Source organism: Cynocephalus volans, chromosome 12 (assembly GCF_027409185.1).
Source record: "Cynocephalus volans isolate mCynVol1 chromosome 12, mCynVol1.pri, whole genome shotgun sequence".
NCBI lineage: Eukaryota > Metazoa > Chordata > Mammalia > Dermoptera > Cynocephalidae > Cynocephalus > Cynocephalus volans.
The window spans coordinates 41501349-41516095 of record NC_084471.1 but is presented as its reverse complement, the minus strand read 5'-3'; the positions used below and the strand labels follow the sequence as shown (position 1 = coordinate 41516095).

Sequence of the window (14747 nt, the reverse complement as noted above, 5' to 3'; positions counted from 1 at the left end):
ATCTGTTCATTGATACCCAGGTTGATTCCATATTTTGGCTATTGTGAATAGTGCTTCAGTAAACATGAGGGTGCAGATATCTCTTCAGTATGCTAATTTCCCATCTTTTTGGATAAATACCTAACAGTGGGATTGTTGGATCGTAGGGTAGTTCTGTTTTTAGTCTGAAGCCAAAACAATTATAATGTGGTCCTTTTTAAAATGTCACTGGTCAAATAATTTCCTCAATAACATAAATGTCCTTCGGCATGCTAAAAGCATTCCTAGTCCTGTTTCTTACAGTTTTCTAAAAGATTTTCATCCTATTAAAATGAGCTAATGGTTAGAACATACAATATAGATCAATAATCAGAATGGGAAGGGAGTTATTTCAAATTTCCTGAATTTACCTTCCATTTTGGAGTGAAGGTGGTAAATAGAGATTAATGAATTAGGAGAGCATATCAGTGGATGGGAGGCTGCATGAGTGGCTGTCAAGAGGTTGACGAGCAGCGTTATAGAAATGGAATCTTGGGGAATCTTGGAGTAGTTAATTATAAGTGTGCTCTTCAGAATTTAATGTGAGGTTTCTAGTGGGATGATCAAAGCTCTGTCACAGCTCTATCTTGCCTAGTCATTTTTATGAATCAGTCTGAAGCTTGGGTGCCATGTTCACTAATAGGCTGAGCCACCCTGGCTTTGCTGCACCAGCAAATGGTTCATAAATTCCGAATCAATTGTCAGCATTTAAAATAAGTAGATATCTAGTAAAACTTCAGATTCCATTGTTCCTTGCAAAAATCAGAATACTGTTGCCACATTCCCCATAGCAAAAGTCAGCTGAAGTTGAGTAGTGGCTGTCTTTTTGGATGGAATATCTGCTCTGTGGTTTACCATAGTTCTCACCACACCTTGTTTTAAACATTTTCAGTCACTTATTTTACTTGTCTGGATCTTGAGTTTTTAACCCTTGATTTAGGGTGTCTGCTCATGACATTCATGAGATGCATAAAGCTGGGAGAGACTGTGATTTCTCATTACAGACCTGGGGAACAAAAGGTCTTAAAGAGCTGAATGAAAGGGCTCAAGATGGATAGTGTAGGAGACCGCTGGCAGCGGCCGGCAGCAGCATCAGCCAGCAGAACTGCATGGCTCCATGCGGCCCCCTTACCCCGCCACCTCTGACCCAGGCAGGGGGTAGCTCCGGGCTCTGCCTCCATGACCTGAACTGGCACCACGCAGTGGTGGCAGGCAGCAACACCAGCCATTGGGACTGCATGGCTGAACACGGCCCCCTACCCTGCTTTAGACCTAGGGGGAGCACTAGCCTACAGATCCGACCTACCGAATTTGGTGCAGCAGAACTCCATGGCTCTAGGGGCCTATTCTATGACCACAGAGTCTCAAATAGGAACCAAGGTGGTTTAACATAACCACCACCACACCTACTGTCAAGCAAAGACAATTCGCCCCCCACAGTAGCAACCAAGGCCACTCCACAGCCCCCCTCAGTGTAATAGAAGAAGCAAACCCCCTACCAAATGACCAAGTGTCAGTGAAAAAATACTAGAAGTAAAATCAATCAAGAATAAGTGACACCACCGAAAGGATACAGTAATGCCCCAAAATCAGACTCCATGGAATAGGGAATCCTTGAAATGTCTGAAAAAGAATTTTGAGCAATAATCTTAAGAAAACTTAAAGAAATAAAGGAAGATTCAATTAGAGAACACAATGAAACAAGAAAAAACATCCAGAATATGAAGGAGGAAATCTACAAAGAGATTAATACCAAAGAAAAGAGTGTAGCAGAACTTCTAGAAATGAAAGACTCACTCAATTTAATTTAAAAAAGAAAACTGAGAGCTTGAGCAGCAGGATAGAGCAAGCAGAAGAAAGAATTTCAGAGCTTGAAGATGGTATTTTTGAAATAACTCAGGCAGGCAAAAAAAAAAGGAAAAAAGAATTAAAAATAATGAGGAAAACCTAAGAGAGATAGCAGACAACCTCAAGAGCTCTATCATCCGAATAGTGGGTATTCCTGAAGGGCAGGAGAAAGGAAAAGGTATGGAAAACCTATTCAAGGAAATAGTAACAGAAAACTTCCCAGGTGTAGGGCGAGATACAGATTTTCAGATCCAGGAAGCTCAAAGGTCCCCAAACAGATTCAACCTGAAAAGATCCTCCCCAAGACATTCTATAGTTAAATTTGGAAAGCTCAAAGACAGAAAGAATTCTACAATCAGCAAGAGAAAAGTGTCAGGTCACTTATGGGGGAACCCCCATCAAACTAACATCAGACTTCTCAACTGAAACCCTACAGGCCAGAGGAAAGTGGAATGATGCATTCAAAATACTAAAAGAATAAAAACTGCCAGCCAAGAATTCTTTACCCAGCAAGGCTCTCCTTCAGAAATGAGGGAGAAATTGTGTATTTCCCAGATAAACAAAAGTTGTAGGAGTTCACCACCACATGACCAGCCCTACAAGAAATTCTCAAGGGAGTCATTTATCTGGAATCTGAATAATGGTGACCATCATCATGAATACACAAGCAAGAGCAAAACCCACAGTTAAAAGAAAAATGCCAGCAAGAAAGAGAAAGAAGCTAATTCATTCTGCCTTAAATTTCCAACTCATGTTGAAGAAGAGAAATAAAAAGTGAAATGACCAAAAGATATTTAAACCACCTAAACAAGTAGCAATTAAATGACAGAAATTAATCAACACTTCTCAATAACTACTCTAAATGTGAATGGACTAAACTCCTCATTCAAAAGACACTGACTAACTGACTGGATTAAAAAGCTAGACCCAAGTATATGCTGTCTTCAAGAGACCCACCTCACCTGTAAAGACACTCAGACTAAAAGTGAAGGGATGGAAAAAGATATACCATGCAAATGAAAACCAAAAATGAACAGGAGTATCTATTCTTATATCGGAGAAAATAGACTTTAAGCCAAAAAACATTTAAAAAGACAAAGAAGGCCACTATATAATGATAAAGGGAAATATCCAGCTAGAAGACATAACAGTCATAAACATGTATGCACCCAATACTGGGTCACCCAGATATATCGAGCAAACACTCTTAGACCTAAAGAAGAAGGTAGGACCTAATACATTAATAGTGGGTGATTTGAACACCCCTCTCTTAGTACAGGACAGGACTTCCAGGCAACAAGTCAACAAAGAGACACAGGATTTAATCTACATCTTAGACCAACTGGACTTGGCAGATATACACAGAACATTTCACCCAACAGCTAAAGAATACACTTTCTACTCATCAGCTTACAGTACATTCTCCAGGATAGACCACATATTAGGTCACAAATCTAACCTCAGCAATTTAAAAAATTGAAATCATTCCAACAATCTTTTCAGACAACAATGGACTAAAACTGGAGACAAACAATAAGCAAAATGCTGGAAGCTATACAAATACATGGAAAATAAATAATAGAGTCCTGAATAACCTATGGGTCCAAGAAGAAATTAAACAGGAAATCAAAAAATTTCTAGAAACTAATGAAAATAAAGATACATCATACCAAAACTTGTGGGATACTGCAAAAGCAATACTAAGTGGCAAATTTATTGCAGTAAATGCTTATATCAAACATATGGAAAGACTACAAATAAATGACCTAACACTACACCTCAAAAAACTGGAAAAACAACAACAATCTGAACCTAAAGGCAGTAGACAGAAAATAATTAAGATCAGAGCAGAACTAAATGAAATAGAGACCCTAAAAACAATAAAAAGATCAACAAAACTAGAAGTAGGTTTTTCAAGAAGATGAACAAAATAGACACAGCATTAGCTAGATTAACAAAAAAAAGGAAAGAGAAGATCCAAATAACAAAAATCAGAAATGAAAAGGGACACATTGCAACTGATACCACAGAAATACAAAGACTCATTAGAGACTATTATAAACAACTGTATGACAACAAATTTGAAAATATGGAAGATATGGATAAGTTTCTAGACACATATAAATTATCAAGACTGAACCAAGAAGAGTTAGAAAACCTGAACAGACAAATAACAAGCAAGGAGATTGAAGCGGTAATTGGCAATCTTCCAACAACAACAAAACAATCCAGGTCTGGATGGCTTTCCAGCTGAATTCTATCAAACTTTTAAAGAGGAGTTAGTATGAATTCTCACGAAACTATTCCAAGCAATTGAAACAGATGCTACTCTCCCATATTCATTCTATGACACCAACATATCTCTGATACCAAAACCAGATAAAGATACAACAATAAAGAAAATTACAGGCCAATATCCTTGATGAACCTAGATGCTAAAATCCTCAACAAAATATTAGCAATCAGAATATAGCAACATATTAAAAAAAAATTATACACTATGATCAAGTGGGATTCATCCCAGGGATGCAAGGATGGTTCAACATATGGAATTCAATAAATGTGATACATCACATCAACAAGCTCAAGGACAAAGACCATATGATTATCTCAATAGAGGCTGAAAGAGCATTTGACAAAATTCAGCATTCCTTCAGGATAAAGACTCTCAATAAATTAGGTATAGAAGGAAAATATCTTAACACAATAAAAGCCATTTATGACAAGCCCACTGCCAGTACTATTCTGAATGGGGAAAAATTGAAGGCCTAAGGGCAGGAACAAGACAAGGATGTCCACTATCACCACTTCTATTCGGCATAGTGCTGGATGTACTAGCTAGAGCAATCAGACAAGAGAAAAAAATAAAGGGAATCAAGATTGGAAAAGATGAAGTCAAATTTTCTCTATTTGCAGATGACATGATACTATATATAGAAAAACCTAAAGACTATCAAAAACCTCCTAGATCTGGTTAATAACTTCAGTACCATTGCAGGATACAAAATAAATGCCCCCAAATCAGTAGCGTTTATATACTCAAATAATGAATTAATTGAAAGAGAAATAAAGTAAGCCCATTTACAATTGTCACCAAAAAAAAAAAAATATATATATATATATGATACCTAGAGATTAATTTAATCAAGGAGGTGAAAGACCTCTACTGTGAGAATTACAAACCACTTCTGAAAGAAATTAAAGAATACACAAAAGATGGAAAGATATTCCATGCTCTTAGATTGGAAGAATTAACATTGTGAAAATATCTATACTACCCAAAACGATCTACAGATTCAATGCACCCCAAATAGCCAAAGCAATCCTGAGCCAAAAAAAAAAAAAAAAAAAAAAAAATAAGCTGGAGGCATAACTCTGCCTGACTTCAAATTATACTACAAAGCTGTTGTAACCAAAACAGCATGGTACTGGTACAAAAATAGACATTCAGACCAGTGGAGTAGAATTGAGAACCCAGAAATCACTCCTCAGGCTTATAGCCATCTGATATTAGACAAAGGCAACAAAAATCTACATTGAGGAAAAGATTGCCTCTTCAGCAAGTGGTGCTGGGAAAACTGGATATCCATATGCAGAAGAATGAAACAAGATATGCATCTCTCACCATACACTATAATCAACTCAAAATGAGCTAAAGACCTAGATACAAGACCCGAAACTGTAAAATTACTAAGGAAAAATATAGGAAAACACTTCAGCAGTTAGGTCAGGGCACAGGTTTTATGAACATGAGCCTGAAAGCAGAAGCAGGAAAAGAAAAAATAAACAAATTGGACTATATCAAACTAAAAAGTTTCTGCACAGCAAAAGAAACAATCAACAGAGTTAAAAGAGAACCTACAGAGTGGGAGAAAAGTTTTGCTTACTATGCATCTGACAAGGGACTAATATCCAGAATATATATAGAACTGAAGCAATTATACAGTAAAAAAATAAATGACCCAATTAAAAAATGGGCAAAGGAGCTGAATAGACATTTTTCAAAGCAAGATATACAAATGGCCAACTGATACATGAAAAAAATGCTCAATATCACTAGTCATCAGGGAAATGCAAATTAAAACCATATTGAGATACCACCTCACTCCAGTTAGACTGGCTATAATAAAAAAAATGGTGAATAACAAATGCTGGTGAGGGTGTGGAGAGACGAGAACACTACTGCACTGTTGGCGGGACTGTAAATTAGTACAACCACTTTGGAAAACAATTTGGAGGTTTCTCAAACAACTACAGATAAATCTTCCATATGATCCAGCAATCCTTCTTCTGGGTATATATCCAGAGGAATGGAAATCAGGTCAAAGAAATACCTGCACTCCCAAGTTTATTGTAGCTCTGTTTACAATAGCCAAGATATGGAAACAACCTAAATGTCCATCAATAGATGATTGGATAAGGAAACTGGCATATATACACTATGGATTACTACTCTGCCATAAAAAAGAATGAAATATTGCCATTTGCAACAACATGGATGAACCTGGAGAAACTTACATTGAGTGAAACAAGCAAAGCACAGAGGGATAAATACTGCAAATAAGAGCAAATATTTGGACAACTAAAATGTCAATATGAAAAGAAATGCTACAATTACTTGAGTAGAGTATTCCTAGAGATCCATTAAAATTGGTCCAAGAAAACTCTAATTATGAACATCTTGTTACCACTTTATTGAATTACAGAATGTACTTGAAAGCAGAAGAAGTTAATTTACTGAATTATTCTAAAATTCACTATATTCGGTATTTTAGGATAAGTGGAATCTTTATTTTATTAATCTGGACTAATAAATTTGTGTATGTAAATAATTTATTATTTTTAATGTACTTGTACTCAAAAAGCATGTGGTAACTTTTAATTTAAAAGTCAGCTGACTGGATAATATGCTTTTTTTTCTCTCAGGGATAGATCATCATTAAGAACTGTTAATGTGACTGAAACATCATTAGAGTTTTCAGATTTGGACTATAACATTGAATATAGCGCTTACGTAACAGCTAGCACCAGATTTGGTGATGGGAAAACAAGAAGCAGTGTCATTAACTTTCGAACACCAGAGGGAGGTGAGTTCTTATGGATGTAAGCCAATTAAAAAATATTCTGTTCAGAAAAAAAGTATTAAATATCGAAATGTATTATTAAGACTAACATCCATCATCAGTTGGATGCAAAATTGCATTTAGGTTACTTTGTAGTTATATGATGTTGAGAAAGTTAGTTAATCTCTCCGTCTTTCAATTTTCTATCTGTAATATAAAAATAATATAATATCTACTTACAGGGTTCTTATGAGGATTAAGTCAATTTATATTTGTACTGGTAAATGCATTCAGCACAGAATTTACCTGACACATAGTAAGCATTTTATGTGTTTGTGAAACGAAACAAAATAAAATGCATGAAGTTAGCTCTCTGTTTGACTTTGACCCCTATTATTCAATTTTAAAATTCTAAGTTAAATTCAAATTTTATGTTACATATTCTATATTGGCAACTTATTATAATGTTATTTTCAAACCAGGGCAGTGGGTATGTTTTAGAGCCAGGGAAATATTTTACAGGTGAGAAATCCGTCTGTCCTCTGCTTGAATATTGCTATGATAGAGTGTTAGAGGGATGGCCCGTGAGTGTTGTGGGTCCCATTTCTGACCTCTAAATAGCAATGATCATCTGTTTAATTCATCAAATGTAGCTAAAATTCAGAGCATTTTAGGCATTACTAGGAGCCATGAGTACAGTTTTTTGTTCAATTGTTTGTTTTGTAGAACCAAGTGATCCTCCTAAAGATGTTCATTATGTAAATCTCAGTTCTTCATCAATAATTATCTTTTGGATGCCTCCTTCAAAACCTAATGGAATAATACAATATTATTCTGTTTATTATAAAAATTCTTCAGGTACTTTTATGCAGGTAAGGCCTGAGTTTTCTCCTAGTTCTTTATTTACATCCTTCAATTTTGTTGGTAATATGAGCTTGCCATGGTAGAAGAAATCTGTTACCTTACATCCATAATTATACACAGGTATGTTTTATAAAACTCCCATGGACAGAAAAATGTGGTGGAGAAATGTCAGACACATTTTAATCTCTCTCTCTCTACCTCCACCCCACCACACCCACATATTTCTATAACTTCACACTTTCTATAGCTTCACATGTATTAGCAACAACGAAGCTGCAACCTATTTAAAATTCTGTATATAAAGATGGACCTCAATTCTACTTCCTCCAAGAAGTATTCTCTAAAGTGTTGATGGTTTCATTTATCCTCAAAGTTATTTCTTAGCTAAAAATAAGTTTTATTTTGCTTATGTATAGTATAGATAGTTGTAGTGTTTGGGTGTGTTTGTGTGTTTTTCTTAAATTAAAAAAAATGTTTTTGACTGTTAGCAGGAAGGGTTATTATTGGTATAATAATAGTAACTATTATTATTATTACTTAGTATTAGATATAATGGAGACCATGAGGAATGTGGTTATTTAATTTCTGGTATACAGGGTTCTGTGTTTGCACAGTTTTCAGATGAGCGCTTTCTAGGATGTGAATGATAATAGTTATGAAAATAGCTAAAATGCATTTAATTTAGAGAAGTATTTTCAATTTTTTGTCAGAATTATATTATCTCTCCAAATGAAATGTTTCCCAGAACTCCAATAGTAAAAAGCATAAGAGTAATTGTGATTGAATGAAAGATGGGAAGAGTTATAATATAATTTGAAAAACACTAATTTAGAAGAAATACTTCAATTTACAAAATATGTACTTTACTCATAGAAATTATTGACTGCATATTGATTGTGACTTTGGCAATTCTTATTTCTTTGTATCTTTTTAAGTAAAAGGAAAATAGAGATAAGACTTGGTAATTCTAAGCTGCCAAATCTCATTGTGACTGACAACCCAAGTTTAGTCAGAAGAGTCAGTTCTTGTGAGTGACAACCTCTGGGACTAAGGCACAATTTGCTTTAGTGCAGCTGTTGCACAGTGTAGACTAATGAATAGGGTAAGAGCAGAACTTTGATTATTCTCAGGACTAACCCAGTAGGGAGTAAAAGAAAGTCCAGAGTTTGGTTCAGTGTTTACATTCTGACCTCTAAGAGTGGGATTATATTATAAGTGTGCCTATTTAAAACTTCATGTCAGAAGGAAACTACTTTATAAAAGACATGTAGATATAGATATAATTGTAAGTATAGATAAACATTTTTTAATCAAATTCCTTATGAGCAGAAGGAGAGAGGAAGGTGCAGTTTTCTTCTATTATGTGTATCAAGCAGTTTTTACTGTTCCTTTTTCTTCCACTCTGTTTGGGGAAGAGAAATGGGAACTAGTGAGGCCATTTATTTTTCACCACAATATTGTTTACAAATTTAATGATATACCATTAGTACCACAGAAGACATTCAAATTGCCTACTTTTCCACACATTTAACAAAAATATTGCAAAATGGTTTCAGTATTTCTAAATCTTAGCAATGGTTTGCCTCTGTACAATTTGCTTTTGTTTTATACATGATTATATTTTGGTTCTCTTTGTCAACATCTAAATAAGCAAGTGTAAGCATCTAAGTACGGTTTCAACATGATCTTCTACACCTACTGATTCAGACCTAGGTATATAATATGATCCCATTTGCAATTTGTCTGCCTTAGAACACGTTATATTTTATTAAATAATCTTAAGAATGCTTTTAAGTGTGACAGCTGCAAGAGAGCACAGGCTAATGATGTTAAAACATTTCAGAAGTATAGTTTCATATTGCTTGATGTTCATCCATGCTTTACTTTATTCCTAAAGTTAAGGTTAAAAATAGCAACAATATCTTTACTACCTAATTTTCTATTTTGGTTTGGTAGAATAGAAGAAATTCTCGAAATGCAAATTACACAGGAGTATAGGTGTATAGCTCTTGTCTTGTTCCTTCTCTTCTTTCCCTTTCCCACGGAATTTTGTAGAACAACTTATGCATGGCATGTTACATTCGGTCTCCTGTTCCAGATACATGCTGCTTGTTTTAGCTCCATTGTGTCATAGCAAACAACTTGAAGAAAAGGATTGTGTGACATTTACCTTTCCATTCCCTGAAATCCCCCCGAACTGTATTATGCATAAGTTCAATACTCAATAAATGTTTTAATTCAAAGAACATAAAATTGTTATAATAGACCAACATTATTTTCATTACTTAGTTATGATTTTTGAGCACTTGAGTATATAGTGAAGTAATCTTTCTTTATTCTTATCTTGGGTCATTTAATCTCTGTGCTACTGCTTGGCAATCCATCTTGTTCTTCCTTCAGTTGTCCCACACTGTGTTTTGTATAACATATTAACTCTTCTACGTTTTAATTTTTATCCACTTATATCATGTCCCCTCAGTGTGCCTGGTGTAATGTCTCAAATAAAAAATTGCTGAATGAATATTAATTGATTAATCAAATTTGAAAAGCTTTTACTAAATACCTTCTGACTATGTTTATATAAACAAAGGAGTAAACCTTAATTAGATAATTTGAGCCAAAAATTTCTGTTCAAAAATAAACAGATTAATGAAATAATCATCTGGATAATTGATCTAATTTTATAAATTTGTTACATGTCTATGCATGTTAAGTCACACAGCCAGCAGAAATGACTTCTGAGTGATTCAGAATAATTTGTTACTGGTCATAGGAGTCTTAGGTTATCAGAATGAATTCTACAACAAAGAAAAATTAAAATTTATACCAGAAAGCTACATTAATACTTTTAAGTGGTGCTTTATATAAGCTGCTTATTCCATGTGTAAAGTAGATGTACTATTGGAAGGTATTAAAGTTCATGATGGATCATACTTTGTGTGAGATTGTTATATTGCTTTATGTGTCTGTTCCTAAATGAGTCACCACAAAATTGAAGTAAATCTTTTATTGCACTCACTCTCCCCCCCCCCCCCCCAGATACTGGCAAAAGAACCACAAAAATCTGCTGAATTTAATCTTTTGATAAATTTTAGAATCATCTTTTATATATTCAGCCAAATTGATTATCCTATGTCATTCATTTAAATGAAACTAATTAACATTTATTGTTTTTTTATTATGTGCCGGACATGGTATTGATTGCTTTATGTGCTCCATGTCACCTAATCCTCAAAAGCTCTCTGTGCAATGGAGATGATTATTCCCATTTTACAGTTGAGGGAAGAGAAGCTTTGAGATTAGTTGATTTATCCAGGGCTACCCTGCCAGAACTTGAATGCAGACCTATAGGACTCCATGAAGTGTGGATTGGAATGATTCAGCTCACTCAGTGTAGATGGACATTACTGTAAAATTCTACATACTAGTTACCTACGTGGTTTGTGAAGTCTGTTCTCATTTATTTTAGAATTCATTTTGACTATATGTTCTGTTTTTAAAATTTGGTCAGAAAGGAAATGATTGCATAAATTCCCTAATAATTCAAAAATGCCTTAGGAAAAACGTAAGTAGGAGTCAGGAAATAAAATTTAAAAATTCCTCTTACTCTGCATATCAGAGAGTGCATCTGTTTTCCCTCTGCTCCCATGATTGTAGAAAAAAGAGGACCCACTAAAGGTGAATAATAATAACTATTTGAGTTCATAGAAGGAGGCAAACACTTTCATAATTCCTTCATCATTAACAGGAAGAAAAAGTTGAAAATGTTATAGTACTCCCAAACTTGTTTTAAAATAGCCAATACTTTGAAAAATATTGAATGTTTTGTATGGAAAACTGACACCGCTCAGCATGGTTATAGCATTTTCAGTTGGCTGAAGCTTGAAGATTTTACTTTTGTTAATTTGTGTATTGATTTTGTAATAAAAACCGCTACCATGTATTTCTCTTTAGCACAGACATATTTCCAGTTTAATTATTGCAATAAAAAATCCTATATTGATTTTCCTAAAAAATTAACATGTTCAAATAATGAGATAAACAATTCATGGATAATAATAATTTTGAAATGTTCATGTATAATAAAGAACTTCATTCTGAACAATGAAAAAAAATGTTTATTTTTCAGAATTTTACACTCCATGAAGTAACCAATGACTTTGACAATATGACCGTATCTTCAATAATAGATAAACTGGCAATATTCAGCTACTATACATTTTGGTTAACAGCAAGTACTTCAGTTGGAAATGGGAATAAAAGCAGTGACATAATTCAAGTATACACAGACCAAGACAGTATGTAAATGAAAAGCATTTATTAATCTTTAATAGGATTAATTACATACTCTATAAATATTGCAGGATCATTTTCTATTTGTATGTATTTGTAGTAAAATCTACATTTTATTTTGGCACATTTAACTATTCATTATTGGAGTTTGAAAATGCATTTAATATAGCTATAAAACCATTACAATAATAACAGCCTCTTCTATTTATGAAAACTGCTACCATCATTTATGAACATTCTGTTGCTTTTATTGTTTCAAAAGATATGACAGCCATTCAGTTATGGGCATGAGAAATACTTCTGCATACATGAGTGAATTTTCCAATAATTAATGTACCAACCATTTGCTTTAAGAGCTACTTTTTTGTTTTATCTCTAACAACTTGTTTCCTTTTCAGACTTTGAATCTACATTGGACAATACACAGCACTTTTATTCTTATTGTGTTTTTGATTGATATACCCAGAGTATCTTATTTTTTTATTTCCAGAAGTTTCTTGTATGTGGTTTCTGCAGAATCCTGTTTGTGCTGAGTGTTCAGAAAACTATAATGATTGAAGCTCTTGATTTTTTTAGGTTTCAGTTTTCAGAATACAATGATATGTGTTTCCCTTGTGGTTGTTACTGTTTTCCATTTGTTTGTTTATTTCTAAAAGATCAGTCTGTTATTGAGAAATGGTGTTGACCTAAACTTCTGCTGAGCGTAAAATTCCATGCTTAGTATCTGTAGGTCATAAGTTGACAGACACTATAAGCATGAGAATTCGATGCTTTCCTTGTTGTTGGAACAATCTTTGAATAGTTAACAAGTTGATCACCAGAGCAAGATATAATAAATGTGTGGAAATATTTATTTGGGGAATTTTTAGCAAAAATGTTCTAGTGTGATATATGGTCAATATCATTTCAGGCATTCTTTAAATGCAGAAATCTCCCATGATTTTTGCCAACCTATAGCATTTTATCCATTATAATCATAGCACCATAAAAATAAGCACTTACTGTACACTGCTTCAGGTGGGATGTCAAGTTTACATTAGTAGAGTCTAGTGTCACAACACAACTGATATCTGAGAATTAGAACTTTTATAAGTAGGGTAATATTTTAATATACAAATGCGGGTTGGTAGTCTGGTGACTAGAGATATCTTGGGACTGGATATAAGAAAAGCTGAGTTAGTATTGACCCTTCCTTTTACTACCAACATGAACTTGAGCAAGTCACTTAATAGCTGTGAGCCTCAGTTTCCTCGTATGTACAATAAGGATAATCTTTAGAAGAAAGAAACTAAAAATATTGTTTAGATAATATTAGTTAACAAATTATTTAAATATCTGAGTGTATAATCTCCATGTTGTAGAAAAGAAAAGCCAAGAGATATTGTATAAAACAATTCTCACACACATTAAAGATGAAAGGTTTTACTTTGAATGATTTTTAAAATAATTATTAAGATTTTTTTAATAGGCAATGCTTATCACATCTGCAGTTAAATAATGTAAGAGCTGATGATGTAATAGATACCATTTCCACAATCATATCCAGTTTGTGAATGTAGTTCTATTTAGAGTAACTCATGATTTTTGGGCCGGCCCCGTGGCTCACTCAAGAGAGTGTGGCACTGGTAGCGCGGAGGCCGCGGGTTCGGATCCTGTATAGGGATGGCCAGTGCACTCACTGGTTGAGCGTGGTGCAGACCACACTGGGCCGGGGGTTGCAATCCCCTTACCGGTCAAAAAAATAAAATAAAATAAAATATTTATAAAGTAACTCATGATTTTTATATTTTGCAAATTACCTGTCATAGTACCTGAAGGGCTTGTTGGAAACCTGACTTACGAGTCTATTTCGTCAACTACAGTAAATATAAGCTGGGTCCCACCATCTCAACCAAACGGTCTAGTCTTCTACTGTGTTTCACTGAGCTTATGGCAGACTCCTCGCCACGTGAAACCACCTCTAGTTACCTATGAGAGAAGCATGTTTTTTGATAATCTGGAAAAATATACTGATTATATATTAAAAATCACTCCATCAACAGAAAAGGGCTTCTCTGATACCTAGACTGCCCAGCTACACATCAAAACTGAAGAAGGTGGTAGGCTGGACCCTTTCATTGCCTGCGAAGCAGATTGTTGTTGTTCTCTTCATTTATATTGATTTCTGATTGGAAATGTTATTCTTATATAGATTTTGCTCATTCTCAAGTTATTAGCCTTTTAATAAACAAAATAATTCTAAATTTCCTAAAATTGAAAAATTATCTGCTAATAAAATAAGCCCCATTATTATTGAACCTTCTTCTTTTTAATGCTAATTCACTTTTGTTTCATTAATATTCTCTTTTTCTTTTATAGTCCCAGAAACTTCACCAATAATCAACACTTTTAAAAACCTTTCCTCTACCTCAGTTCTCTTATCATGGGATCCCCCAGTAAAGCCAAATGGTGCAATAATAAGTTATGATTTAACTTTACAAGGACCAAATGAAAATTATTCTTTCATTACTTCTGATAACTATATAATATTGGAAGAGCTTTCGCCATTTACATTGTATAGTTTTTTTGCGGCTGCAAGAACTAGAAAAGGACTCGGTCCTTCCAGTATTCTTTTCTTTTACACAGATGAGTCAGGTAAGCCGGAATACACATTTCTTCAAA

The 14747-nt window shown here is 34.2% G+C and overlaps 1 protein-coding gene across 1 annotated transcript in view; it reads left to right on the top strand.

Annotated features, from left to right (window-relative positions):
- PTPRQ (protein tyrosine phosphatase receptor type Q) overlaps positions 1-14747 on the top strand; it is a 215036-nt gene that overhangs the window by 63757 nt on the left and 136532 nt on the right. Inside the window, 5 exon segments of the mRNA XM_063075852.1 lie at positions 6793-6953; positions 7656-7801; positions 11923-12091; positions 13895-14185; positions 14445-14720. Coding sequence (XP_062931922.1) covers positions 6793-6953; positions 7656-7801; positions 11923-12091; positions 13895-14185; positions 14445-14720 — 1043 coding nt within the window.